General features: G+C 42.6%; 1 protein-coding gene across 3 annotated transcripts in view; it reads left to right on the forward strand.

The window, feature by feature from the left end:
* The window catches only part of RPP40 (ribonuclease P/MRP subunit p40), a 54,743-nt gene extending 27,933 nt beyond the window's left edge, over nt 1-26,810 (forward strand). For 2 of the 3 annotated variants that reach the window (XM_043540167.1, XM_043540166.1), the window contains exons 3-9: nt 15,633-15,740; nt 18,564-18,632; nt 20,183-20,278; nt 22,771-22,896; nt 24,609-24,807; nt 25,084-25,218; nt 26,397-26,810. In XM_043540167.1, the coding sequence (XP_043396102.1) occupies nt 15,633-15,740; nt 18,564-18,632; nt 20,183-20,278; nt 22,771-22,896; nt 24,609-24,807; nt 25,084-25,218; nt 26,397-26,595 (932 nt within the window). In that variant the 3' untranslated portion in view covers nt 26,596-26,810. Of the gene's footprint in view, nt 1-5,017; nt 5,301-15,595; nt 15,741-18,563; nt 18,633-20,182; nt 20,279-22,770; nt 22,897-24,608; nt 24,808-25,083; nt 25,219-26,396 lie in introns of those variants that run through there. The other variant, XM_007058835.4, reaches the window with a different exon arrangement.
* Nucleotides 26,811-27,643: the final 833 nt, after the last annotated feature.

Raw genomic sequence — 27,643 nt, forward strand, 5'->3', positions numbered from 1 at the left:
AACCCACAAGACTATGGGTTGTGCTACAGATGGGTAGATTTCTCCTCTGGTGCAATGAGCTTATTTGACTCAGAGGCATGAATTTTTACCTTTTCAACACAGCCCCCGTCCATTGATCTTCATGGGATAATGTAAAGCCTATCTCTTCACACAGGCTTTTGCCTGTGGGGCTGATCATGGGCTATGCATATAGTTGAATTTTGCAGCAGAGTCTCTCTATTGACATGAATAATCAACTATTTTTTGTATTTTTAAAAGACTTTGTGAAGTAGCCAGCGACAAATGTAATCGGTACAGTTTTTAAATTAGAAAACCACTGTGATTACACATGCAAGTGGTTAGATGCCTAAATGTCCATTTTTGTGTATAATTACAAAATTTGTACAAGCAATTGCAGTAACTATACAGTCAATGTAGGTGCAAATCTCTGACTTCCTTGAAATATGTTGCTGAGCCACTGACCTCAGGGGTCTGTACCTTAACAAAAGCCTATCAAGCTAGATGGTTTGAGCCAGTGAGCTCACAGCAGCCTCTGCCTTGTCATCAGACTAGCAAAATAACAGAAATTAGTACCATAAAATCAACCTAGGAGGCCAGAGATGCCTAGCGAGTGACTTCACAGTGGTCTCTCCCTTGCCATCAGACTAGTAATCTAGGGTTCCTGTATTACAGACCTCACAAAGACCTGCCTCTTTACATCACCCAGCAAGCTATAGGTGTTGAGCCAGTGATATCACAGAGACCTAGACCTTACCATAACCACAGAAGACTCTAGCTTGACCTAGTAATGGAGCACAGTCACTCATGTCACAGAGGGCTGAGGCTTGATATAAGTTCTGCAAGCTAAGAATGCTGAGCTACTAACCTTAAGGAGGCCTGAGCCTTGGCATCAGTCTGACGAGCTATAGCTGATGAGCTAGTAATTTCAAAGAGACCTGAGCCTGCAGCTATAGATCCTGCCTGGAGCAGTCCAACAGCTATAGATCCTGAGGTAGTGACCTCAAAGAAGTTTATGCCTGGATATTAGTCCTGCTAGCTAATGGTGCTGAGCCAGGGATGTCACACAGGCTTACTTTTGACATTAGACCAGTAAGCTAGAGGTGCTGAGCCAGTGATCCTAACAGTCCTGTATCTTGATACCAGCCCAGTACCGTAGAGCTGCACAGCCAGTCAGCTCCCAGAGGCCTATGGTTTGTCATCACAATCCAGCAAGCTAGAGATGCTGAGCTAGTGAACCTAAAGAAGCCTAATTATTTACGTCAGTCCAACAAGCTATAGCTGGTGAACTAGTGAAATCTCAGAAACTTGGCCCTTTACATATATCCAGCACACTACAGTTGCTGAGCAAATGACATAACTATGTCTTAAAATCTGTCCAGCAAGCTGAAGGAACTTTTCCCTTAGCTCAGCTAAAGGGGCTGAGGAACCAGTCTCTTATAGTCCTGGCCTTGACAGTAGCCAAAAAAGCCAGAGGTGCTGAGCCATGACACTCACAGAGTAACAGCCCAGTATGCTAATGCCGCTAAACCAGTCATCTCACATATGCTTTTGGTTAGCTCAGGAGCTATCGTTGTTGAACTGATATAAAAGCTTGGGCTTCTTCCAGACTCAACTTTTACAGCTTACTGGACTTGTATCAAGACACAGTCTTCTGTCTCCTCTTTCTGTTATTTATGTATTGGAAAGTTCTGTGAGCCACTTAAGTAAACAGTGCTATATAAATTTGATAGCCTTGTGCATGCATAAACAGCAGCAAGCTTGACTTGGTACCTATGGATATGGTCACATTTGCTATTTTGTACTGTTCTAAAGTGAATGAGGGGACAGCAAGCCAGGGGACAAAGGAGATACAGTGAGCAAGGGTGAGCAGGGAGCACACACAAAAGGCAAGGTTTTTACATGTTCTCCATCATTAAAGGATCTAAGAAAAGCCAAAACTGATGGTCTAATGCTGCAACCACTTGCCATCAAACACTGTGCTTACCATCTGAGTAACCCTATTGAGGATGTGAGACCAGGAAAATGGAAATGCGCTGTTATTTGTAAAATCCTGCAAAAACTGGATGCATGTTAATACTCACAGAGTCCTGATAAGTCTCCACAGGATTCTGACACACCTGAACAGAGTCCCAATGCATATTGGCCTGTCTCATGCAGTTCCAACACATTCGACAGCCTCGGGAGCCAGATACTTCCTATGCGGGGTTGTGAGGTGTCTACCACAGTGACAAGGTGCTTGACACATCTCATGAGGTGCCCAACACATCCAGCAGGACTCTGAAACATCCCTGTTTGCTTGACATATCCCTCTAGGTGTCCATAATCCCCAAAACTTCCCACATGGTGCCAATACATGCTGCGAGTGCCTCACATGCCCACTGTTTGCTCAGCACTTCAGTGGAGTCCTGTCACATCCCTCAGGAGGCTGATTCTTCCCTGCAGAGGGCCTGACAAGTGTCACATAAAATAAAAATACTTTTTAAATTATCCAGCCATTTTTACTGGCACATGGTGGGAATCCTGGGGGGAAGAGGGGAGAGGGCAAAGCTGATAGAAGGCACCTGCCCAGATTAAGCATTCTACAGCCAATTGCCTCTCCCCCGTTTGCTCTTTAAAACATACTGCTACTGAGGGAGTTGTGCTGCAGGCTTCACCACTGTCAGTGTGTGTTTGGTGCTTCCTGCAGAGAAGTCTTTGAATCATGATTTGAAGACTTCAGTAACTCAGCCAGAGGTTATGGGTCTATTACAGGAGTGGGTGGGTGAGATTCTGTGGCCTGCAGTGGGCAGCAGGTCACATTGATCCTGGTGGTCCCTTCTGACCTTAAAGTCTATGAGCATGAGAAGGTGGGTGAACAGACTACCACTAGCAGTGTAAAGAGAGAAATTTCTATGTTCCTATATCTGTGGGTTTGGGGGACTGGGGAATCTTATAGGGCAGCAGTTCTCAAACTTTAACAATCCGAGGACCCCCATTTTTATTTAAAATTTTTTCTGGACTTCCAAGCCCCCTGCTCAGCCCCTGGCGCCACCCCCACTCTACCCCTTCCCCCAAGACCCCCTCCCCGCCCCCCCCCTTCCCATCCCTGCCCTCCTCTTTCCTCCCTGAGCATGCCCCGTCCCCACTCCTTCCCCTCCCTCCTGCATGCGTCTGAACAGCTGTTCCGAGGCTTGTAGGAGGCACTGGGAGGGAGGGGGAAGAGTTGATCATTGGGGCCGGTGGCCCTGGACATGACTTGTGGACCCCCTGTCTGAGAAACTCTGCTATAGGATGTATTTAGTACCAGTGTGGCTTCCTGTGGATTGTTCCATTATTAGTGTGTCTGGGGGTTTCCTAAATGCTATCATTGTGTGTGGGGGGAGGGTTCCTATGGATTGTACCATTATCAATGCACGGGTCTGTATGAGGGCAATGTCCTATGCAATGTACTGTTGTCAACAAAGGGGACTTATATGTGTGTGAAGGGGGGGGGTATATGACATGTACCACTATTAATAATGTCCTGGGGGCGGGGTTCCACGATGACGCTCCTCAATTTCCCACATATCCAATCTGTCATCAAGTGTCTGATCCATAGTCCTGGTGCTCTGTCTTCCTCTTTACACTTACCACTCATTTGTCCGCAGGTTGGCCATCTCTCATAGCAGTATTATGCTCCTTTGTTTCTTCCCTCTTGCTGCTCCACTCTAGCCAAAATGCCACTTAATGTGTCATCGTTCTCACCTCACGTTGTGTATCATTTCGGAGCTGTAACCGTATAATTTTATGTCTGTGTGGCACAAAATAGGCACATTAGCTGTTTGCTACACATTTTGGAGGCTTCAACTATATACCCAACGTTTAGGAGACTGTAAATTGGATGTGGTAGTGACATGGCCTAAGTTGTCAGTGTAGCAGTCACTCATGCAGAGGGCCTGATTTTTCCTTTACCCCGTACCCTATGTAGCGATTTACCCCACTGTGACATGAATGCAAAATTAATTATGGAACAGCATAATACATCCGCTTTGAATTCACATTGCACTGATATAAATAACTACAGAAGATGCAACAGTCTAAAAACACAAATGACATATTGATCATGGATGGATTGATGCATTGTGCCAGCAGCACCCCAACCCCTTTCACTTCTCTGTTTTGCATTTGGTGAGACAATTAGCTTTTTTGTTCCCTTTAAAACTGATGACACAGTTCTTTTAAACATCAAAACCACAGGTGAAAATGTTTAACTCTTTACGGAATCAACTCTTTAGCAGGTTGCTACAGCAGGGTTACCTCCTGTAATAATTTTATTGTGAGTCTTAAGATAGTTTGTGTTTTTCTTAAAGCTTCAACTCCTGCAGTGATTAAATAGAAATATTAACTCACTGTTACCAATGCTTGCAATTTTTATCACAACTTTTGCAATATTTTGTATTTTTCTTCTTAAACCTCAAGACGCTGGAGTCAAGTCATTCTGTGAAAATCTCAACTTTCATCTTGAAAAAAGGAAGTTTCTAAGGCTGATAGTTGCAAAGAAATCCTTGAAAACATGACCCAAGTGTGCCTTAAAAAGCTCACAAACCAGATAACAAATAAAAAGAACACCATTTTTTTAAAATAACGATCTCATGATTGTAAAGCAAATCTCATGATTCTTTCAGCCTGTTGTGATTCTTAAATGCTAGTGGCTGGCAAGAATGCCAACACCAAAACCAGATCCAAAAACGTTTAACCCTTGGTGGAGCAGGTAGGACAGGCCTTGGATGGGCTCTTCAGAAAGCAGCTTCTGACACAGATTATGAGGGTGCTGGGTTACATTGTGCCTTAAATGCCCGGCCCTGTGTGGGTGACTGCACCCTGCTACGGCATCCAAGCACCCCCAACCTTGCTCCCCCTGTTCTGTCCCTATTTTATCCCGTTTTGCACATGGGGAGGGCTGCAGCAACTTCGCCAGCTGTTACTGCGCATGCTCACCCCCTCTCTCAGTAATTACACGGGTAGCCAGAGCCGAGGCTACACCGGAAACAGCTGTTCTGAGTTTGGAAGGGCGCCGGAAGTAACCGCACTGCCTCGCCCCCCCTTCCTCCGCCTGCCTGCTTGCCTCCCTCCTCCCGCCGCGGACGTGGGGCGGGGCGACGGGGAGCCCCCGCTGCTTCCTTATTGGCGGCTGCTGCGCGGCGCGCGGACTCAGGATGTCGGTTGCGCTGCGGCGGCTCCGCGAGACCCCGCGGCACCTGCTGGTGTGCGAGAAAAGCCACGTGCGGCATGAGCGCTCCCGGCACGCGGCGCACGTGCGGAGCCACGCTTACAACTGCCGCGTGAGTGTGGGGGCCGGGGGCGCTCTGCCCGCGAGCGAGCGGTTGGGGAGCGGGAAGGGCGCCCTCCCCCTGATCGGACTCCTGCGGCTCGGGGGCGGCTGGCTGGCTGGTGAAGGCGCTCGGTGTCTCCCTCCCAGCCCCGCTTCTAGGTGCCTGTCAGGGGCTGGCTTCCTAGCCGCCCTCTGCTGGGGCAAGCCCCTGGTGTAGACGCGGCTCTGCTGCCCCCTCTGCGATGCCGGGACTGTAGGTCTGGCCCCCTGAATTATAAGCGTAGGCCAACATGAGGGGTCTCCCCCCGTTTAACCTGCTCCGTTTTCAAGGCTGGTTATGCCGGCCTAGTTACAGTGGTAATTGTGCTGCTGTAGTCTCTGTAATGTAGACCTGGCCTTAGACTGACATACTAACAACCCGAAATCTACCAGTGGTGTAGACGCTGATCTCTCTTTCCCTTCCTCTTCAAAAAAAACACTAAAATTAAAATAGCTGAGCCAACAGCCTCCTTTTTATGTAAAGGTTTGTATTGCCAATTTTTCCATGCACATCCGCTTCATTGATTATTCCAGCTCCGCTCTTGGGGCAGTTCTTCATGGATGGATGAATAAAGTTGTGTGTGACTATTCCCTTCCCCCCTTTTTTTTTCTTTGCAGAGTGATAGATTTTTAAAACAAAGAGGGAAAGCCCCCAAAACTTGATATAGTATTTTCAACAAAACACTTGTAACCCTTCTGCCCGTCAGAGTTGGCAGCAACAAGGGCCGGGTTCAATATCTAGGGGATCCATTCCAATAACACAATGCAAACCGGCTCGAGCCCCCACCCAGTGACCTGGGACAAATCTATACCACCCCCGCTGGGCGCCTCCAAGAGGCAATACTTCCCCTCTCACAAGCACATAGTCTGAGTGTAGCAAAAAGCCTTTTAATAACAGAGAGAAACAATGTGGCATTATGTTGGGGAAACACCACCAACAGGATTCATAACAACCCATGAGCAAAAAAAAAAAACCCCCAAGCAAATTGGGGCATGCCCCTTTCCCTTTGGTTCTTGAGTCCAGCAACCCCAAATCACCCAAAGTCCCAAAAGTCCAATGACCCAAAAGTCTCTGTCCCTGGTCAGGGCAGCCCCAGAGTTTGAAAGTTTATCTGCGGGGCTTTTACCTCCCACCCTGGGTGGAGATGGGACGGGGGTAAGAGGCACCTTACATGATCTGAAGCTGACCGCCCCACAGCTCCATAGGCCTTCGCTCCACTCCGCCAGCCGCCCCACGAACTCCTTCGCTCAGCTCCGCGGCCCACAAGCAGCTCCCGCCATCCCACGAACTGCTCTGCGTCCCCCCAACAGCTCCCGCCGTCCTATGAACTGCTCCGCCAGCCTGTCCACAAGGCACTCCAGCCGTCCCGCAAACTGCTCCACGATATATCTTCAGGCTCCCCCACTACTTAACACAATGCTCAGTGATTTCAGCTCTTAGTCAGGTCAGCTCTTTGGCGAATTCAGCTTGTAGTAGGGGAGCCTCAGTGCTGGTGCACTATTAGCCCAAAGTGAGCTCAGCAGCCTGTAACTAGACTTCTAATGAAATCAAAATTAGCTCTGATATTCCACAGTGGAGAGAGGAGGAAGTGCAATTAGCATGTAAGGCCCTCACCAAGGGGCCCATGCCACCAAGTATTAATACTTGTCCCCAGCCTCTCTCTATTCACGCAGTTTTGGAACCCATGACCCTTGCCTAGCGAGTGCTACTTAGTTGATGGTGAGTCCCTCCATCATAACAAAAGGCCAAGTACAGTTCCAAGCACAGTTCCCATAATCAGGGTAATAACAATTTATTCTTCCTGCCCCAATAACAGAGACACTGCGGATCCCACAGCAGCCAAAGTGACCATTTGGGCAGCTATGGCCTCAGTCTAGGCGGGGTGGGTGTGCCTATGCAAATGAGATCGGCCCCTGAAGTTTTTTTCCCCAACTTGCCATACCTCACCACCAGTTGTCAGGGTGGAGCTCATCCTGACACTGCTTACACACTCTTTCTCCCATCCAGTTTATAATTTGTCAGTGGGATTGTAGTTCATATTTTTAATCTAATCATGTCCTTTTAGAGTATCATTTGGATGAAATGATGATATATCAAGCTGGTAAAAACAAAAAAAAATTCCGATCACTTCTCTACTGGCACCTAAGGCTTTGACATTGGTTATCCAACAAGATAATGTTGATGGGGGAAGGAAAAGATCAGTGTTTACCAACTGGTAGATTTGGTATTTTAGTCTAAGGCCGGGTGTAAGCTCAGAAATTTGTTTCTGTCTCTAACAGAAGTTGGTGCTATAAAAGATATTACCTCACCCACCTTTTCTCTATAATTCTATGTATGCATTTCTGAGATGCTTCTTTAAAGGGACATGCAGTTGCTTCTAGAATGTCTCTTATGCTGGGACTTAATTTAACCAAATTGGATCCATTATTGGTTTGCAAGTTGCTGAGTTTCAAAAACTCCAAAACTTAAATCACATTTAACAGCTATATATAATGTATTGAACAAGGTGTCAAAGACAGATAAACAAGCCAACAGCAGATAGGTATTGTGATGCTTTCTTGAGGCAGTCCAGAACTGTAAGTCACCCTGTTATCCTTTCTGCCTTAGCAAAAGGAGGTTTGGTCGGTGGTGTTGTGTGTGACGGCTCCCTGCCACCACAGTCTCCTGTTAGCTAGTCAAAAAAACTCCTTAGGATGCTGCCAGCCCAAACTGGGCCTTGCAGATTAATCGTTGGTGCACTACAACATCGAACTCTCCAGAAGCATCTCTCTGCAGCATCCAGCCCCCGTCACTGGATGCTGACAGAACTACCAACTCTGCTGCCGCCGAAGAGACAGACTACATACCAGCCTGCTGGTTCGGCTGAGGATGCACACCTCTTTATTATAACAGCACTGAGATTAATTTATAATAAAGCAAAAGTAAGTTTATTAATAAAGAACAGAGATTTAAGTGAAATTAAGCAGAGATAATAGAAACCGAAAGTGGTTACAAATGAAACAAAAGTATAAAGTGTTTGAGACTCTATGTAACCTTAGCAGGCTCCATGCTTTGTCTAAAGCAGTTTTCTCACCTACATCTACTTCTCAGCATCATCAACCCATCTGGTTGGAGATCCAGTGTTCATAGATGCAAAGAGACTGACCTCTTCGTTCCCTCAGTTATGAGTAGCAAAATGTCCTTTTGCGGCTTATGTTCCCCAAAGTTCATAGTCTTTGTCCCAAGAGTCAGGCTGACTCCCTGAGGTCCAGATTATGAGGTGTCCTCTGGTTGCTGATGCCATGCTATTGCCTCATCCTCTTGATAACCGGTGTTTACCTCAGATGCAAATGAAAGGTCCATTGTCTCTGGCATCTCTGTGCTCAGTTTACATTACCACATTCACCCTGACTAAATTGGCCTTCAACATTGCTTCTCCACTCGTAAGGTAACTCCCTTCTCTTCATGTGCCAGTATATATTTATACCTGTATCTGTAATTTTCAGTCCATACATCTGCAGAAGTGGGTTTTTTACCCACGAAAGCTTATTCCCAAATAAATCTGTTAGTCTTTATGGTGCCCCCAGACTCCTCGTTGTTTTTGTGGATACAGACTAACACGGCTACCCCTCTGATTATTGACACAGGCAAATCAACGTTCCCTTTGTCTAGGACAAACTTGATCAAATCTGCTCCCAGAACTTATTGTAGAAACATATTTCTAGCACACATACATAACTCTTTATAGTGCATGCATGAATCATCATGCAATGATATTAATGACTACTGTGTCACCAGCTTTCACTTGATACTTCACACAACACTCTTTACAGAAAATACCATGACAGCAATGTGGTAGATGTAATGAGTGTGTCATTGGAATTGAAATAGGTACAGAAAAGGGCAACAAAAATTATTAGGCGTATGTAACAGCTTCCATAGGAGGAGAGATTAAAAAGACTGGGACTTTTCAGCTTGAAAAAGAGATAACTAAGGGGGATATGACAGATGTCTATAAAATCATGATTGGTGTGGAGAAAGTAAATAAGAAAGTGTTATTTACTCCTCATAACACTAGAACTAGGGGTCACCAAATGAAATTGATAGGCAGCAGTTTAAAACAAACAAAAGGAAGTATTTCTTCACACAACGCACAGTAAAACAGTGGAACTCCTTGCCAGAGGATGTTGTGAAGGCCGAGACACTAACAGGGTTCAAAAAGGAACTAGATAAGTTAATGGAAGATAGGTCCATCAATGGCTATTAGCCAGGATGGACAGGGATGGTGTCCCTAGCCTCTGTTTGCCAAAAGCTGGGAATGGGCTACAGGGGATGGATCACTTGATGATTACCTGATAATTCCCTCTGAAGCACCTGGCATTGGCCACTGTCGGAAGACAGGATACTGGGCTAGATGTACCTTTGGTCTGACCCAGTGTGTCCGTTCTTTATGTCAGGCCTGATAGGGTTTACAGAACAGTGGGCCATCTGCCATTGGCACTGAGGGCCTGTTAGGGTCACAGTATAGTTTTTAGACTCGTGTAAGTTATTTGTAAATTTATCTTCCTGGCTCCAGCAGTACCTAAAGCCTGGATCCTGCAAACTGCTGCACACAGCCAGAACCCCATTGAGATCAGTGGAGTTCCATGTGGGTGTAAGGGTGCAAAATTGTGTCTGAAGATTAAAGGTACCAATCCTACAAGTGACTCCTTGTGCGTGGACCCCGTTGGTCACACAGAGCATTATCTGGAATGGGGCCTAAGATTTCATGCAAACATCTGTAACAAAAGATTTGAAGGAGATAGCTTCTCTCTTAGACTCAAATTGATTTGCATATTGCAGCAGCAAGTAAGCAAGTTGTAGTTGTGTTTACTAAACCTCCTCTGGCTTGGCTGTGAAATTAAATGATCACTTCCTTTTCTGGCAAAGTTAAGTAACTGCAGTTAAACCATCTGAATGTTGTTGAAAAACCCAAATCCACTCTGTCCCCTCCCTTGTCACCACAGATCCCTGTGTGACCCTGGAGGCCCCTCAGTGCTAACTAGCAGAGAGCACAACATACCATAACTCACATCAGGCCTGACACTCTCATTGCCCCAACATACTGTGGTCATAATCTGTATCTAAATGGTGTTGTGTAAAGTGCCATATGCAAACTGTTAACATGCTGGTCCTGAAAATCGTTGCATGATATATGTATGGCGTGTGTACAAAGAGTTAGAAATGCGTGCTGAAAATATGTTCTTAAAACATATTTGGAAGGCAGCACATAAAGCCCAGCCTTACCTAGGTAAAGCAATGTGTTTTTACTTGTCTGGCCAGCTTGCTCACAGAGAACACTGAAAAGTATATTTACATATAAGATAAACAAAGCCATCAAACTAGCAATTGGGGAGATGATTGCTTAACGATCACAATGGGGGATGGAGTCTGTACCTTCCTGGCTCTTGAAAAAGAGACAGTGAACTTTGGGGTAATATAAGGGGGACAAAGAGAGATTTGAATCTTCTGTCACCGAGGAACTTAGGGGTCAGTGTCCTCTGAGCCTATGAAAATGCTCTTGGCCTAAAAGGCAAGCGTAGCTGGAAACTGACTATAGATGAGAAACCTGCTTAGAAAAGGGAACTTGCTGAAATTAAGTTTGCCACAAGAATGCATATTTTGTTTGGTTCTGTTTCACTTGTAACCATACCTGTTTTTTTATTCTTATTTATTATCACTTAAATTTGTTCTTTGTTAACAAACTTATTGTTGTTTTATTACAAAACCATCTCAGTGCTGTGTATTAAATTGGAGAGTGAATCCTCAGCTAACCTAACAGGCTGATGTGCATGCGATCTTTTTTGGAGGCAGCAAACCTAATAATTTCTGGGAGTGTCTAGTGAGAGGGACTGGATACGGCAAAGAGATGTCTCTGTGGAACTTGGGAACTGGGGTCCACTGGTTGTTACATGCAAAGCAAGTTTTGGACTGGCAGAGTCCTGTAGAGTTTACTGGTGAAGAAGAAAAGCTGGTGTGTCAGGTCTCTGACACATTACTTGGCAGCAGCAAAGCTCTCGCTTGCTGGGTCTGAGAGGGGGTGACACAGTGGCTTACAGTTCTGGGTACCCAAACAGAAGCATCACACCCTGATTAGAAAATTAATGGATAAAACATTTTAACTAAGGTTCAGCTTCAGGCGTTCTCAGCAATACACTTCTCCCAAGTCTCACCCCTCCTTTCATCCAAAGCACTACTTTTGTGTTATTGTTAACAAGGTCTACCACGCTCTTCCGAAGGGCAGCTCAGTGCTGCCATGTCAGACTTAGCCTATTCCCAGCTCCCCTGTATTCCATTCTGTATGGGTTCTTATACTATGCTCATCACCTTAGTAGCTGAGGACTAGGTGCACAAAGGTACGTAGACACCTAAACATCAGACTTTGGCACCTAAGTCCCAGTTTTAGGCTCTAATGCAATTCACAAAACTCCAGCCAAACCCTGTAGGTGCCTAAATTCACTCAGCACCTAAATTTTCAGGATAAAAATTCCATAACTACTTAGTTTCTGCTTCTGGGCCTGCACACTGCTGCCTTGTTCTATCTGGAATCCTGTCTCCTGCCAGAGTAACCTGTGAACTGGGGAAGATAGGTGTTCACTTGCCTAACTTGCTGGTGGAGCTTGATCTAGTAGATGTGCTCAGAGGCTGCTTACCAGATTGGATCCCATTTTAAAATCTAGTGTTTGGTTATAACTTTTAGCCCAGTGGTTAGAGCACTCACCCAGGAGGTGGAAGACCCAGGGTCCAGTCCCCCTGCTCCATTGACTTTAATTATTTAGCTGCAGTGAAACAGCTTCAGCATGAGAGATTGAATCATAGAATCATAGAATCATAGAATATCAGGGTTGGAAGGGACCCCAGAAGGTCATCTAGTCCAACCCCCTGCTCGAAGCAGGACCAAGTCCCAGTTAAATCATCCCAGCCAGGGCTTTGTCAAGCCTGACCTTAAAAACCTCTAAGGAAGGAGATTCTACCACCTCCCTAGGTAACGCATTCCAGTGTTTCACCACCCTCTTAGTGAAAAAGTTTTTCCTAATATCCAATCTAAACCTCCCCCATTGCAACTTGAGACCATTACTCCTCGTTCTGTCATCTGCTACCATTGAGAACAGTCTAGAGCCATCCTCTTTGGAACCCCCTTTCAGGTAGTTGAAAGCAGCTATCAAATCCCCCCTCATTCTTCTCTTCTGCAGACTAAACAATCCCAGCTCCCTCAGCCTCTCCTCATAAGTCATGTGCTCTAGACCCCTAATCATTTTTGTTGCCCTTCGCTGGACTCTCTCCAATTTATCCACATCCTTCTTGTAGTGTGGGGCCCAAAACTGGACACAGTACTCCAGATGAGGCCTCACCAGTGTCGAATAGAGGGGAACGATCACGTCCCTCGATCTGCTCGCTATGCCCCTACTTATACATCCCAAAATGCCATTGGCCTTCTTGGCAACAAGGGCACACTGCTGACTCATATCCAGCTTCTCGTCCACTGTCACCCCTAGGTCCTTTTCCGCAGAACTGCTGCCTAGCCATTCGGTCCCTAGTCTGTAGCGGTGCATTGGATTCTTCCATCCTAAGTGCAGGACCCTGCACTTATCCTTATTGAACCTCATCAGATTTCTTTTGGCCCAAACCTCCAATTTGTCTAGGTCCTTCTGTATCCTATCCCTCCCCTCCAGCGTATCTACCACTCCTCCCAGTTTAGTATCATCCGCAAATTTGCTGAGAGTGCAGTCCACACCATCCTCCAGATCATTTATGAAGATATTGAACAAAACCGGCCCCAGGACCGACCCCTGGGGCACTCCACTTGACACCGGCTGCCAACTGGACATGGAGCCATTGATCACTACCCGTTGAGCCCGACAATCTAGCCAGCTTTCTACCCACCTTATAGTGCATTCATCCAGCCCATACTTCCTTAACTTGCTGACAAGAATACTGTGGGAGACCGTGTCAAAAGCTTTGCTAAAGTCAAGAAACAATACATCCCCTGCTTTCCCTTCATCCACAGAACCAGTAATCTCATCATAAAAGGCGATTAGATTAGTCAGGCATGACCTTCCCTTGGTGAATCCATGCTGACTGTTCCTGATCACTTTCCTCTCATCTAAGTGCTTCAGGATTGATTCTTTGAGGACCTGCTCCATGATTTTTCCAGGGACTGAGGTGAGGCTGACTGGCCTGTAGTTCCCAGGATCCTCCTTCTTCCCTTTTTTAAAGATTGGCACTACATTAGCCTTTTTCCAGTCATCCGGGACTTCCCCCGTTCGCCACGAGTTTTCAAAGATAATGGTCAAGGGCTCTGCAATCACAGCAGCCAATTCCTTCAGCACTCTCGGATGCAACTCGTCCGGCCCCATGGACTTGTGCACGTCCAGCTTTTCTAAATAGACCCTAACCACCTCTATCTTCACAGAGGGCTGGCCATCTCTTCCCCATTTTGTGATGCCCAGCGCAGCAGTCTGGGAGCTGACCTTGTTAGTGAAAACAGAGGCAAAAAAAGCATTGAGTACATTAGCTTTTTCCACATCCTCTGTCACTAGGTTGCCTCCCTCATTCAGTAAGGGGCCCACACTTTCCTTGGCTTTCTTCTTGTTGCCAACATACCTGAAGAAACCCTTCTTGTTACTCTTGACATCTCTTGCTAGCTGCAGCTCCAGGTGCGATTTGGCCCTCCTGATATCTTTCCTACATGCCCGAGCAATATTTTTATACTCTTCCCTGGTCATATGTCCAACCTTCCACTTCTTGTAAGCTTCTTTTTTATGTTTAAGATCCGCTAGGATTTCACCATTAAGCCAAGCTGGTCGCCTGCCATATTTACTATTCTTTCGACTCATCGGGATGGTTTGTCCCTGTAACCTCAACAGGGATTCCTTGAAATACAGCCAGCTCTCCTGGACTCCCTTCCCCTTCATGTTAGTCCCCCAGGGGATCCTGGCCATCTGTTCCCTGAGGGAGTTGAAGTCTGCTTTCCTGAAGTCCAGGGTCCGTATCCTGCTGCTTACCTTTCTTCCCTGCGTCAGGATCCTGAACTCAACCAACTCATGGTCACTGCCTCCCAGATTCCCATCCACTTTTGCTTCCCCCACTAATTCTACCCGGTTTGTGAGCAGCAGGTCAAGAAAAGCGCCCCCCCTAGTTGGCTCCCCTAGTACTTGCACCAGGAAATTGTCCCCTACGCTTTCCAAAAACTTCCTGGATTGTCTATGCACCGCTGTATTGCTCTCCCAGCAGATATCAGGGAAATTAAAGTCACCCATGAGAATCAGGGCATGCGATCTAGTAGCTTCCGTGAGTTGCCGGAAGAAAGCCTCATCCACCTCATCCCCCTGGTCCGGTGGTCTATAGCAGGTCTATATTGGGGGAGCTCTGTATCAGAATATCCCATAGCTCAGTGGTTAGAGCACTTGCCTGAGAAGTGGGAGACCCCTCTTTAAATCCTGGTAGAGGGGGAAATTTTGAACCTGCGTCTTCCTCATCCTGGGTGAGTGCTCTAACCACTGGTCATAATGTAGACAGCAGCAGTACCTCCTCCTTTGATTGTCTTGGGTAGCATTGCATGCTGGCCTCTTTCTTTCTCATAAGAAACACAGTAGGACCTAATCTGCTTGAATTTGGGAGAACAGCCATGCTACATTGAATGCACCTGATCTCATCTGAGTTTTTATGGATCAAGGAGGTTTTTGGGGGAGTGTTAAATCTGTGTCTTGCACTATGGAATGTATTTGTTTTAAAAATGGACCAAATCCTACCCTGATTTCCATTCATGCATGGGCATAACTAAGGACAGATTTAACCCATTATGTGGTAAATGCCCCAAATAGCAAAGGTAAAAAAGCATTCAAAACAGATTTTAAACTAACCTTTATTTTGTCTTAAAACCATACCCTTTGCAAAACCATGCTGTGCAATAATATCCCTTTCTGTAGTGCTTTAAATGGCACTGTACTGTGTATGAACTATGCAAAATAGAGAACCGAGTCCTACACAATAAGGTTTGGTAACTGAAACTCTAAGCCATCTGGGGTGGGGCTAGCTTAAAATTAGTAATGTGCTGAATTCGTCTCTTGCTATTTGGGGCATTCACCCATCTACAGATACCTTTTACTCTTTTATTTTATGTGCTGATCTCTTTGAGGAGCTGAATTTTTGTTTGCTTATTTCTTTTCTTCAGCTCTGTTTTGTAATTTTGATTATCTATGTTTATATGTAAGATCTAATCTGCATTACAAATATGGTCTGAATAGGTGTCATTTTTGATCCCTGAATGTGGAATTCTTCCAGAAGCACTGAAAAGAGTTATCACAGACATTGGAGAGTATTACTTGGTGAAGAATTTATCCCTTCATGAATTGGTTACACATGAATTTATCAATACATTTGTGAAGAAAGGTAAGGGGGAGCTAAAAATACATACAGTGAATATGAATGAAACCAAATGTCTTGGCAGTGCTTCCTGGAATACTAAAAAGTGCTTGTGATAACATCAGGGGGTTTTTTCTATGAGTTGTTTGGACTGTGACATTCTTGGCATTTGGAAGAGAAGAACAAATACAGAAGTCTGCATCACTCTCCTCTTCTCTCTGCTCCCTGGCAGATAGGCTATTATACCTGTTATAGTGCAGAGGAGAAAGGTTAGTGATAGAAGAAATGGTGGAGTATGGACAGAAAACGGGGCAAGAGAGCAAGGTCACTGTGATTCTTTTAAAAATCGAATTTCCTTAATTTTTTAAAGGTGGGAGAACTAAACAAAGAGAATCCTGTAGTACACTCAGATCAGTTTATTCTGTTCCACCTTAGAGTTCTTGGACAATGTACACTGCTCCTGACAGCATTTACCTTTACAATAGCTTTCCCCACATAATTCTTAACAGGAATGATTTCATAAACACTAGCTAGAGAGTAAAGCATTAAACGTTTTAAAGCAATAATTCCAAGATTTCAGAATGATATTCTTTGGATTCTAGCTCTAGAGAGCTTGAGGTAACAGTTATTTAGGGTGTGTCTACAGTGCAAAAAAAAGTGTTCTTAACTTGGATTAGCTAACTGCGATAGCTAATTTGTGTGAAAATAGCAGTGAAGACACAGTAGCTTGGCTTTTACTCAGGTTAGCAGCTCAAATTAAAATCTGTAGGAAGAGGAGCCTAACTGCTAACTCAAGTTAAAAACCAAGTTGCTGTATCTTCACTGATATTTTAATACAAGTTAGCTACCACAGGGTAACTAATCCAAGTTAAAAACACACTTTTTTTGTAGTGTAAACATATACTAAGGCAGTACTGGGTCGCAACCCAGTACTGGGTCACGGCATGTAAGGCACTGTGTTGCCTTGCTCTGGTCAGCACTGCCAACCGAGACATCCCGTCGGCAGTGCTGCCCAGCTAAGGCAGGCTAGTGCCTACCTTTTCCGACACCACGCTGTGCCCCGGAAGCGGCCAGCAGCAGGTCCATCTTCTAGGTGGGGGGGCATGGGGCTCCATGCGCTGCCCCCGCCCTGAGCACCGGCTCCATACTCTCCACTTGTCAGAAACCAGCCAATGGTAGCTGGGGGGGTGGAGGAGGGGTACGGGCTCAGTGCTTGCGGGTGAGAATCATGTGAAGCCACTTGCACACCTCTGCGTAGGAGCCAGACCTTTTGCTGGCCGCTTCCGGGGCACAGCGCAGTCCGCAGTGCCAGGACAGGTGGGAAGCCTGCCTCTGCAGCCCAGCTGCGCAGCTGACTGAGAGCCGCCAGAGGTAAGCCCGCACCCCAACCCCTGCCCCAGCCCTGAGGCCCCCCCAAACCCAGAGCCCCTTCCTGCACCCCAAACCTCTCATCCCCAGCCCTACCGGAGAGCTTGCACCCCCAGCCCAGAGCCGTAGTCCCTTCCTGCACCCCAACCCCCTGCCCTGGGTCGCGGGCATCAACAATCTTCTTCAGCTGGGTCCCCAGAAAAAAGTTTGAAAAACTATTGTACTAAGGTACAGCGAGCATTGACGTGTGTTTGTACATGGGTGAAAGGGAGAAGCAAGATGTAAAATCAAAACTCTTATTAAGGTTTGAGATCTCCTGACCTATCAGGAATAAGAATAGATGAACATGTGTAAGGCCTGTGGCATTCTTTACAGGAATGGAATGAAGGAAGGTTAGCCCTGGTGCTCTAACTCAGTTCCATTTGAGTAATTACAGTCTGCCTACCTGAATTCTCCTTGCACTTTCAATTGGGTATGATTTATGGTTTGCTTTATGTCCTGAACTGTAGTGATGTATTGCTGTTATTGTTTAATCGCAGCTGTCTTCCAGCCTAGAGGTGACTGCATTTCAGATATTAGTGAAGTGTTTCTTCTCCATATAGTTTCTAATCATCTTGTGAAGTTCTGGGTCTTTTGTTAAATGTCATTATAGAGATATTAATTATGGATAAAATCTGCAAGTTCCAAAGAAGGCATGTAAATCTGCACATAGAAATGGTTTCTCCCTCTGGTCCTTCTTCCATCTTGAACTTCAAAGATGGAACAACAAGTCTCCTGCCTTTGATATTTAACACTCTGAGGAAAAGGCATGTTGATAGCAGACATCCACCATTTTGTTGATGCCAAAAAGTTCCCTATTACTTAGGACTCAATCGTGGAGCAAAGCATTTTTTCAAATAAGCTGATTTTAAAGGAAAGTAGTTGTCCCTCCATTAAGGATTAATTACTTGCTAAATTTAGGACCCTCTTTCTTGCTGCTCTTATTCTCTTGAATAGTACTTGTGCCAGCAGTTCCTATTCGAGCAATGGGACCACTCATGTGCCAAGATTACAGGACTGGGCTCTTGATTTTAGAAGATGAAGGTGGTTGTGGTACACAACTGGAAAAAAAAATGTCCATGATAACAACATTGTCCTCTTTATTTTTCAGTGTGACCCAATATCTGAAAAATGGTTGGACCAAATTTTTTTCTAATTTGGTGAAAAGAATCACTTCCAGGTTGAAATAAAGTGTTTTAAGTTTGGGCTGGAATGGATTTTATCTAGGTTATAAAACCCTGAAAATGTCACTGTCACATTTATAGAGGCAACATGAAAGTACCGTAGTGGGAGAAGGCTAGTTACTTTCAGTGCAGAAATCAAGCAGGATCTAAACAGCAACTGACTGGTTTATTTATCTTGAGATGAGTCTAACTTAAATATTTCCAGTATATCTTTTGAGAACTGTATAACCTTGTATTTTACTGTTACTTTGTGTTAAAGGTTCATGCTATGCTCTTACGTACAACACAAAAATTGATCAAGATAATGCTGCTGCTCTACTACCAACTGGTATGAATTCATACTATTCATTATACATAGACATTGACTAATGCCTTTGATTTGTTTTGTTTTTACTTGGGTTTTTGAAAGCGGTACTGTCAACTGGAAAAATCATGAGTACATTTCTTTACCTATGTTTACTAGTAATTATTAAAATGAAATATTAAAAAAATTAAAGTTACTCTTTGTTATTCATGCTCTTGATTTATTTAATTTCTTACATCATGGACAGTAAACTCAATTAAGTCAATTTCACTTTTACTTATCATTTCAAATGGTCAGTGCTGCAAACCTTGGGTTGCTTATGATATAGAGGAATATTTGTGTGAAAACTCTTTTCACTGGAATTAAAAAAACAGCATTTCTGTTCGTCTGAAACTTTATTAAAGGCTGCTTTTTACAAACTCTAAAATCTAAACCATTTTAAGTTGATGCTGTCCCCTTAAAAAATATAGGTCAGGTGATTTTGGTATATTTCTCAAAATACTATGATGAAATATTTAGTACTTAAAAGTACTGAGTAATACTTCTCTCAGAGTATAATTAAGCATTTTACGCGTGAGAGTAATGGAGAGCTTTGTTTCATTTCACTGTTTTCCATCCGTCTTGAGATTTCAACATATTATACAATACATATTACATCAATTACAGTAAAAATGTAAATCTTTTCATATCCTTTTATTTTTAGTCTCATTTGCTAATTGTCATAACCCAGTTGCCAAAAAAAAGCAAGTGTTTGGCAGAGCACAAGTAAACTGAAATTCTTCATGTAAGCTCTTTGCAGTAGGGATATCATCTTTTGTAAGTATATATAGCCACTAACCCAATGGAAATCTGATCCTGATTGCGGTCACTGGGTGCTAGCAACATGTAAATGTTTCAAAATAATATTCACAGCCATTCTGGAGTCCATGATTTAGACACTGTGTGATATCACAGTTCAGTCCTTTTTGACACTCAATATTATTATTTTGTGGTAGTGTCCAAAGACCCCAGCCAGGATCAAGGGCTCCATTGTGCTAAATGCTGTACAGCGGCAAAGGATGGCGCCATCAATGCACCAAAGTGTTTTCAGTCTAAGCCACAAACCTTCAGACACTTATGTGCCTAACTTTACTCACCTGGGTAGGCCCATTGAAGTCAAAAAGTTTAAAGCACAGCAGTCACTTCAAGCCTGTGAGTGTTTGCAGAATCAGGGCCTAACTGAACACAGGATTCAGTAAATGAATATAACAAACACTAGGAAATAGCTGGGAGGAGGGAAGATACAGGTGACAGTAGTAACATGGCAAAGTTACATAGGGTAATTGCACCACTCAGGAATTATGTTATTTAGGGTTCACTCATGCTAATTCATAAGACATTTTTTGACAACCAACAATAATCTTTTTCAAGGATTACTCTTTGTGATCCATTTAACTGGAACTGAAGGCGCCTGGATTACATTACTAACACCTAGTTATCCAGGTTTAACTGTATACAGCATGAGACTCTCAAAGACTTAAAAGGGAGCTATGGAAGCGATAACTGGTACTAACAAAAATCCTTGTTGTTCATAGGAAAACTAATTATATCAGTAGACAAGGACACATATGAGGAACTTGGACTACAAGGTCGTCCATCTCAGTATTCTGGTAAAAAAGTCATGAGATATAGTAAGTATTGTTTACACTAACAGCACCTGTTCTAATATTAATATCCATTTATAAAGGGTCTTAATAGTGTTGTACCAATAAAATAAAAACCAGCAGGATCTTATTAAAGGGAAAAAGGCAAAATACCACATTTATTGTGAATACAGAAAGAATCATAGTAAGCAGTTAGTTACAGCTGTAACATTCCATTCAATCTCATCTTTATTCACACATTCATTCATACACACACACACACACACACACACAGGTTCTGCAAGGTTGTTATCATAGTAAGCAGTTAGTTATAGCTATAACATTCCATTCAATCTCATATTTATTCACACATTCATTCATACACACACACACACACACACACAGGTTCTGCAAAGTTGTTATCATAGTTACCAGCCTTAGAGTTGCTCATGCCAAGCCACTGGCCAGGTGGCCTGGACATGAGGAGGGAGCAGGGCCTTGTCAGATGCTCATCTGATGCTCCTGGAAGTTGGTTTGCAGAATCAGACCCCAAAGTTCTCACTTTTTAGAGTCTATTTTTATAGGGATTTCTTCCTATGCCAGTCTATGGGAATTGCTGCATCATGCTGTTGCTGAATCAATCAGCAGATAGCACATTCCTGATGGCTCCAAGATGTTATCTTGTTCTTTGGTTCTCCCATTCTTGAGGCTGTTGGGTGGATTCCAGTCTGCCCTCCGGGGGTCCTCTGGTTATTTCCACTTCACGCCTTCTTCAGCCGATGGACACTGGATTCTTAGGCTGGCACCTCCCTGATCATTTAGTTATTATCCACACCAAGCATCCATCCACATACATCCTCTATCTCTATTTTAATCACAATTGTTAATACAACAAAAGGGCGGGGAGTTTCTGGGTGCTGTTTCTGTTGTTAGAGTATTGCTTTGAGTCTCTCTCTCTCTGTGAATTGCTTTGAGAACAGACTCTGTCTTAGAATGTACTAACACAATTAGCAGCTTGCAAGTTTCACACATAGAGGGAGAGAAACAGTACCAAAAACCAAGAGACCTCTTAATTAGTAATACCCTGGAATTTAAACTATGGGGAATCAAACTCATTTGTGATTTTAATACAGAACTTCTTTAATATGATCCAACAATAGGACACCAAACTATCTGAGTTTAAGCTTTGATTCGTCTAAATTTGGTTAATCTCTGGAATGTTTTCTCCCTGTGTACACACACCATACACATATTAAGAGAAATATGTAAACTACACAAGTAACAAGAAAAGCACAAATAGAACATGTATATTTAATATCTCATTGATATTGTAAGAACTTAATTTCTGCATTTCTTTATTTATTTTTAATTATATATCCCTCGTATTGCAATAATGTAGGATGTGAGCATTTTTGCATTTTGTATTCTGTATGCGATCTCTGTATCTTTGTCACAAAATAATGTGCCCCTCCCCAGAAACATAAATCTGTCACATCTTCACAGCAGAAAAACAAAAAAACTTAATGAAAGCTTGCACCTAGCAGAATGCTGCAGAAACTGCAAAGAAAAAACCTAAACTTAAGAGACCCCTTTTGTTGAGAGAGAGAGAGGATTTTGTTTTGTGTGTTTGTGACACTTAAAATCTTTCTCAGGCAAATTATCCTTTAAATAGCCTCAATGCCTTGCACACGGTAAAGAAAATTTGCAGTTCTTAGCAGATATCCTGTGGACATGCTTAGTGATTTCTAAAAAATCAGTCATAACTCTTTTAGTTCATATCCTCCCCCGCAAACCTAGAAGGGCCGTACATATTGAAAGTTAATTACAAGCAAACATTAACTTTCAGAGTGCTGTTGGCTTTAAGTTATCTGCATAAAAACAACTAGTAGCAAAATAGGAAATAATGCTAATTCATTGAACTTAAAAATAGCTCAAAATTTCTTCAGGTTTTTTTTTTTAAATTCATCTTTGGATTGGGACCAATGGGTGTGGGAAAACAGGCTCATAATGGAAACAGTGCTGAAGCCGTAAGTATGGCTTTTGCTGGTACTGTAAGCTATAGCTTTTTCCTTAAATGCCAATGGTCTGGTGCCAGTATTTTTTTAAAGCCACTATTTTGGCATGACAGCTCCCCTTTTCTCATTTCCCTCACAAAAGTGAGCTGCTCATTGCTGGTTTTAGAAAGCAGATAACTTTAAAAAAAAAACCCACCAGACAAACAAAACCCCACAACTTTCCCTTGATTTCTGCACAGTGAAGCTGAGACACAAGCAGAAAAGTTAACAAAAGGCAGCAGTGTAATGTCTTCTACATCAGCATAAAGAGAGAAAAATCTTCATTTGCAAAATGGAGAGCAACAGCTGTATGACTAAGATTTTGAGAGAATGCTACAAGGCATGGAGGGTTAACTTAAAAGGAAAAACAAAGTGTATCCATAAAAAGTAGTTGACAACATATTCTAGTACTCTGATAATTCTCATAGAATCTGAATATTAAAGCTGAGCTCTGTTGAGTAAAATTTGCCCATTCATCTTTTACAGTTGTTACCATTGACTTGACTGACTCGGCCTTTGATCCTGATAGTAAGAAACATAAAAGAGTGCTTTGGGCCTTGAAAGAGAAGAAACCTTTAGAATTTGATTTCCTGCTGTCCTGGCATAACACAGGTAATGAGAATGAACTGTAATATTAGAAGAATATTAGAATATTAACTATGGATGACATAAAATTAGATGGGTGAGGTAATATCTTTTATTGGACCAACTTCTGCTGGTGAGAGAGACAAGCTTTCTAGCTTACAAAGAGCTCTTCCTCGGGTCTGGGCTGTGTGAAGAGCTCTGTGTAAGCTACAAAGCTTGTCTCTCTCACCAACAGAAGTTGGTCCAATAAAAGATATTGCCTCACCCATCTTGTCTCTGTAATATCCTGGGACCAACACAGCTACAACAACACTGCATGCACCAATAATTAGATATCATTCTTATTTGGATTGTAAACTTGTAATATAGTGGCATTTTGTTACTTAAAGAACAAACTCTTGTTGATGGCACCTCAAAGGTGCAGTGACATGAAGTAAAATTTGTCAGGAAGAAAACTGCAAATGCTGTTTGATTTTGAAATTAGCATACAACCACTGTATGTCCTGCTATTGGGCTTTTGTAAGGCTGGTTACAAATTTTCCATTGAAACTGGTTTTTGACCGTGTTTTTTTATTATTATTTTTTTTATCAAAAATTTGAAAGTACTGCAGTGGTACCTCATGGGAATTGTAACTTGTTTGCCTCATGTCCCCATTTTCCTCTGTAGGCCAGGCTCATTGGCCTGGCTTCGTCTGCCATGATTGACTGCCTCCCCTCTCCAAAAGGGGAAACTGTGGTACACTATAGGAGTGGTACAATATCAACCAGGAAGCCTGGCCTATAAAGGAGAATGGGAGCACAAGGCACTGTGGCAGTATTTCCAAGTCAAAATATTTTGGTTTTCCACAGAAATTTTTTTATGTTTTGAATTTCTGCGGAAAATTTGAAATTTTCCATGGGGAAAAGTTACCATTTTTCAAGCAGCTCTATGCTGTTCCTCTGACATGTAGATTACAAGCCCTCTTGTTGGTGGCCTATGTAGAGCATCTCTTCAGGAACAGCCCGCAACTATCTTTTTCAAAAGGAGACTTAGTATTGTTTTTCTCCTTTCATCCAGGGATCTCAAAGTGTAGGCAGGGACACTATAAAAATTGCTTTTTACCAGTTGGATATCTTGCTTGTGAGTCTGTTAATATATCTTGAAGAGATGGTGTGGGAGAAAAGAGGACAGACTCAAAACACAATGTTAGTGATAAACTATATTCAGATGGTGATGTCCTATTTGTAATAAATTGTCATCTAAGCCTCTAAATCTGGTTAATGTTTCGGTGGGATGATCAGACTCTCCATTTGCATTTTTATAGAGAAAGAACAAGGGGAAAAGCTTAATTTTTCCTTTCCTATGGCTGTGTATTTGGAAACATTAAACAAACACTCATCCTTGAAGATGTTCCATAATACATGAGTTTAATTTTTATTTTGACCAGAGTAAACTGCCTTAACTGTTTCTAATGACAAATTGAACTATACAAATACGGCTCAATAAGGTTTCTCTATAGAGCTTGCTGGATCTGAAACTGTACTTCATTTCCAAGAAAAGAGAAGAAGATGAAAAATCTAGGGCTCTGGCACAGGTAGATAAACAGCGTGTAAGCAGTTTTAATTTCAGTACATCATATAGAGCATCTCACACATCTTTCTTTCCTTTACAAATACATGTAAAGGTTTGTTTAGTTTGATACTCGGTGTTCCTTTGGTGTTGCAGTTTTATAACAACTTTTTGTGGTCTGTGTTGTTAGGTACAGAAGGATCAACACTGGTGTCATACTTTTCCAAAAATCAAATACAAGCCCATCAACCAAAAACAACATTCAGCACATTAAGAAATTTGCAGTGTCCAGTGCTCCATAGTAATGAACTGCAAGGAAAGCTGGAAGAGTCATGCAGTGCACAGGAACTGTTTGAATGGCTAGGTGCTGTTTGCAACAAAGTTGGTTTGTAAGTATCTGAACTTGCCTTGATCTTAAATATTTAAAAAAAAAACATAAGCCATAATTTTCTACCTTTGATACCTGACAATAGGCACTTCAGTCTTTAGATACCTTAAATAAGTGACTTGATTTTTCACAGGTGCTCAGCACGGCTGAAAAGCAGACCATTTATTTAGAGGTCTAAATGTATTTAGGTGCTTCATGGTTGATGCACAACTCTGAAAATGGTAGTGTTGGTGTAGAAAATTTGTACTATCCTTATCCAGATTCTTTCTGTTTTCAGAGACAACAAGTCATTTAGTTTCTTATCAACCTATTGCTGTCCTCAGCCCAGCACAGTAGTGGAGCAAGCCTATTTGTGCACAATCACTGGCTTTATACTCCCAGAGAAGATAATTCAGTTATTGGAACAGCTGTGGTAAGGGCCATCAGAGGTACATTATTATAACATATTTACAATTTTAATATTTTCCCCCTTCAAAGTATTTTACAAAGACTAATCTTCAGCACCCCAGAGAGGTAAGTAAAGTATACCATCCCCAATTTACATATAGGGAAACTGAAGCAAAGAGGTTAAGGCCAAAATTATCAAAAGTGACAACTGATTTTGAATACCTCAGCTTTGGGGGACCCAACTTTGAGATATTCTAGGATTGGGGTTTTTTAAGTGTTAAGCAGCCACAACTCTAGTTGAAGTTGTGGGAGCTCAGCATTTATGAAAATCAGACCCACCGTATGTCATATTGGACAAGTCACAGCCAAATTTTCAACTCCTACAGCAAGTCACGCTGAGCTTTGATTAAAACACAGGTGTTCTGGCTCCCAGTCTTAAGACCACTGGACAATGCCTAGCCTTTATTAATATCAGTTTATGATTTGTAGTCTGGTTCCCTTCTGGTGGCTGAAGTACTAGTCCACAAAAAGAGTCCATTCACCAGATTTTCTTTCCATATGTCTTCCACACTGACATTGGATTGTTCTATTATACCAGTCACAAATAATGCCAATTCCCTACAAGATGGTGGCTGGCAGAGGCGGCTCAGAAAAACTGGTTTCTATTTTAAAATACCAAACAAACAAACAAACAAGTATTTTTAATTAAAGTACAGCTCACAGTTACATGTGTCAAAGTACATGATACAATATAAATCTTCAGGGGTGAAGTTCTTCATTGTGAAATGGCATTTGGTCCCGTTTCTTTTGTTTTTCATTCAGTTTTACATAAACAGTTAACATTAAAATATTTAAACTGAGCAGTCTCATAAATATTTAATTTAAGGTAATATTAAGGGTCTGAAGGAATGCTAGAGCCTCAGTGCCTCAGCAGGAAAACTACAGCCCTTTGTGCTCTCTGTATGTACCTTCTAAAATGGTGTGACACAGTTGGAATTTCTCATATAAAACACATTTGTTTTCCAATAAGATGCTCATCACACTAGTGAGTGTCCCACATTTCAGTAAACCCAAGAGAGATTTTTAACTCCTTTAGTTATACATTTCAGTTAAGTAGTTAGGTCTCTAATTCCATTCTGGTGTACTTCAATATAACTTATTGCTCCATTCTAATTAGAAGTTAATGTATTTTTTCTTTTCCAGTTGCTATTTTGATGAACCAAAATTGGCTCAGTGGGTGACCTTAACCGTGCATGGCTTTGCAGACAGCCCTGTTTCTTGGAGAGAAAGTGAACATGGTTTCCAAAAGGGAGGAGAGAATTTGTACAATTTTGTTGTTTTTAGGAGCCTGGACTATTGGCTTCAAATGGCTGTTGGAGCAAATGATGATTGCCCACCTTAAAAGTTCTGCCTGTAGGGAAGTTTCTTAAAAAGAATTATCTGAGATGTGCTTACAAAATATCAGACAATTAATTAGCCACTGAAAGGATCTATGTGTATAGGAAGTTTTTCATGTTAGCATCTTATTGCTTCCACATGACAAGTGGAGAAGTCTTGTTTACTGGAATGTGTATTTTTGTCAAATATCTATTTTTAATAAAAAGTGAAATCTTGTTATATATTCCACAAATGTGTAATCTTGCCAAAATGATAAATGGTTTTCTAAATCATGGCCTTCTGTGTTAAAAACAACAACAACAACCAAACAGCACACCCTCCACTATTCAGATACCAGAACAGAAATTCCACCTTCCAACACAGAAAGAAATTAAAGCAGCAACAAGGGATCTGCAGTCTGGGAAAGTTCTTAGGCCCTATAAATATTGAATATGGCTGGCTTACTTGACAGAAGCTTTATTGGATGTTTTATTTTGTTCTGCTTCTGTGCAAACTGCTGCAGTTGTTGGACAAGTCTACCATGACCCTGCTTTAGAAGTCTTTGTTTAGGACTAGGCCATGCCACGTTTCAACTTTCACCTCTTTCTGTTGTCACAAAAGATTGAATTTTTCTTTAGTAAGAAAAGTGTTTTGTTTTTTTTCCCTGCCCCATCCTTTAAGTCAAGTGGCTAAAGGGATTTGGCTCAGGCCTTGCTGGAAAATTCATCTGCAGCAAGAGATCAAGCATAGCAAGGCTTAAGGGTAAGAGTTAGATCTTGGAAAGTTACAAGTATTTGAAAACCAATGTTCAGCATGGAAAGTGTTTTGTAGCTTTCACTAGAAAGGCTGCTACCAAACCCTGCTCCGATATACCTCTCAGAATTATTTTTTTCCAGTAACTGCCCAGTGTGCTAATTGTTTTCCAAACAAAAGAAAGGAATAGTCCCAGCCCTGAAGAGCTCTTACTGTGTTTTTTAAAAAACAAACAAAAAAACAGTAGAAGGAAGAAGTACAATGTATGCAGACAAGGTGGCTAAATATATAAACATTAATGACTCAAACTCTCCATTAGC

This window comes from Chelonia mydas, chromosome 2 (assembly GCF_015237465.2).
Source record: "Chelonia mydas isolate rCheMyd1 chromosome 2, rCheMyd1.pri.v2, whole genome shotgun sequence".
Classification (NCBI taxonomy): domain Eukaryota; kingdom Metazoa; phylum Chordata; order Testudines; family Cheloniidae; genus Chelonia; species Chelonia mydas.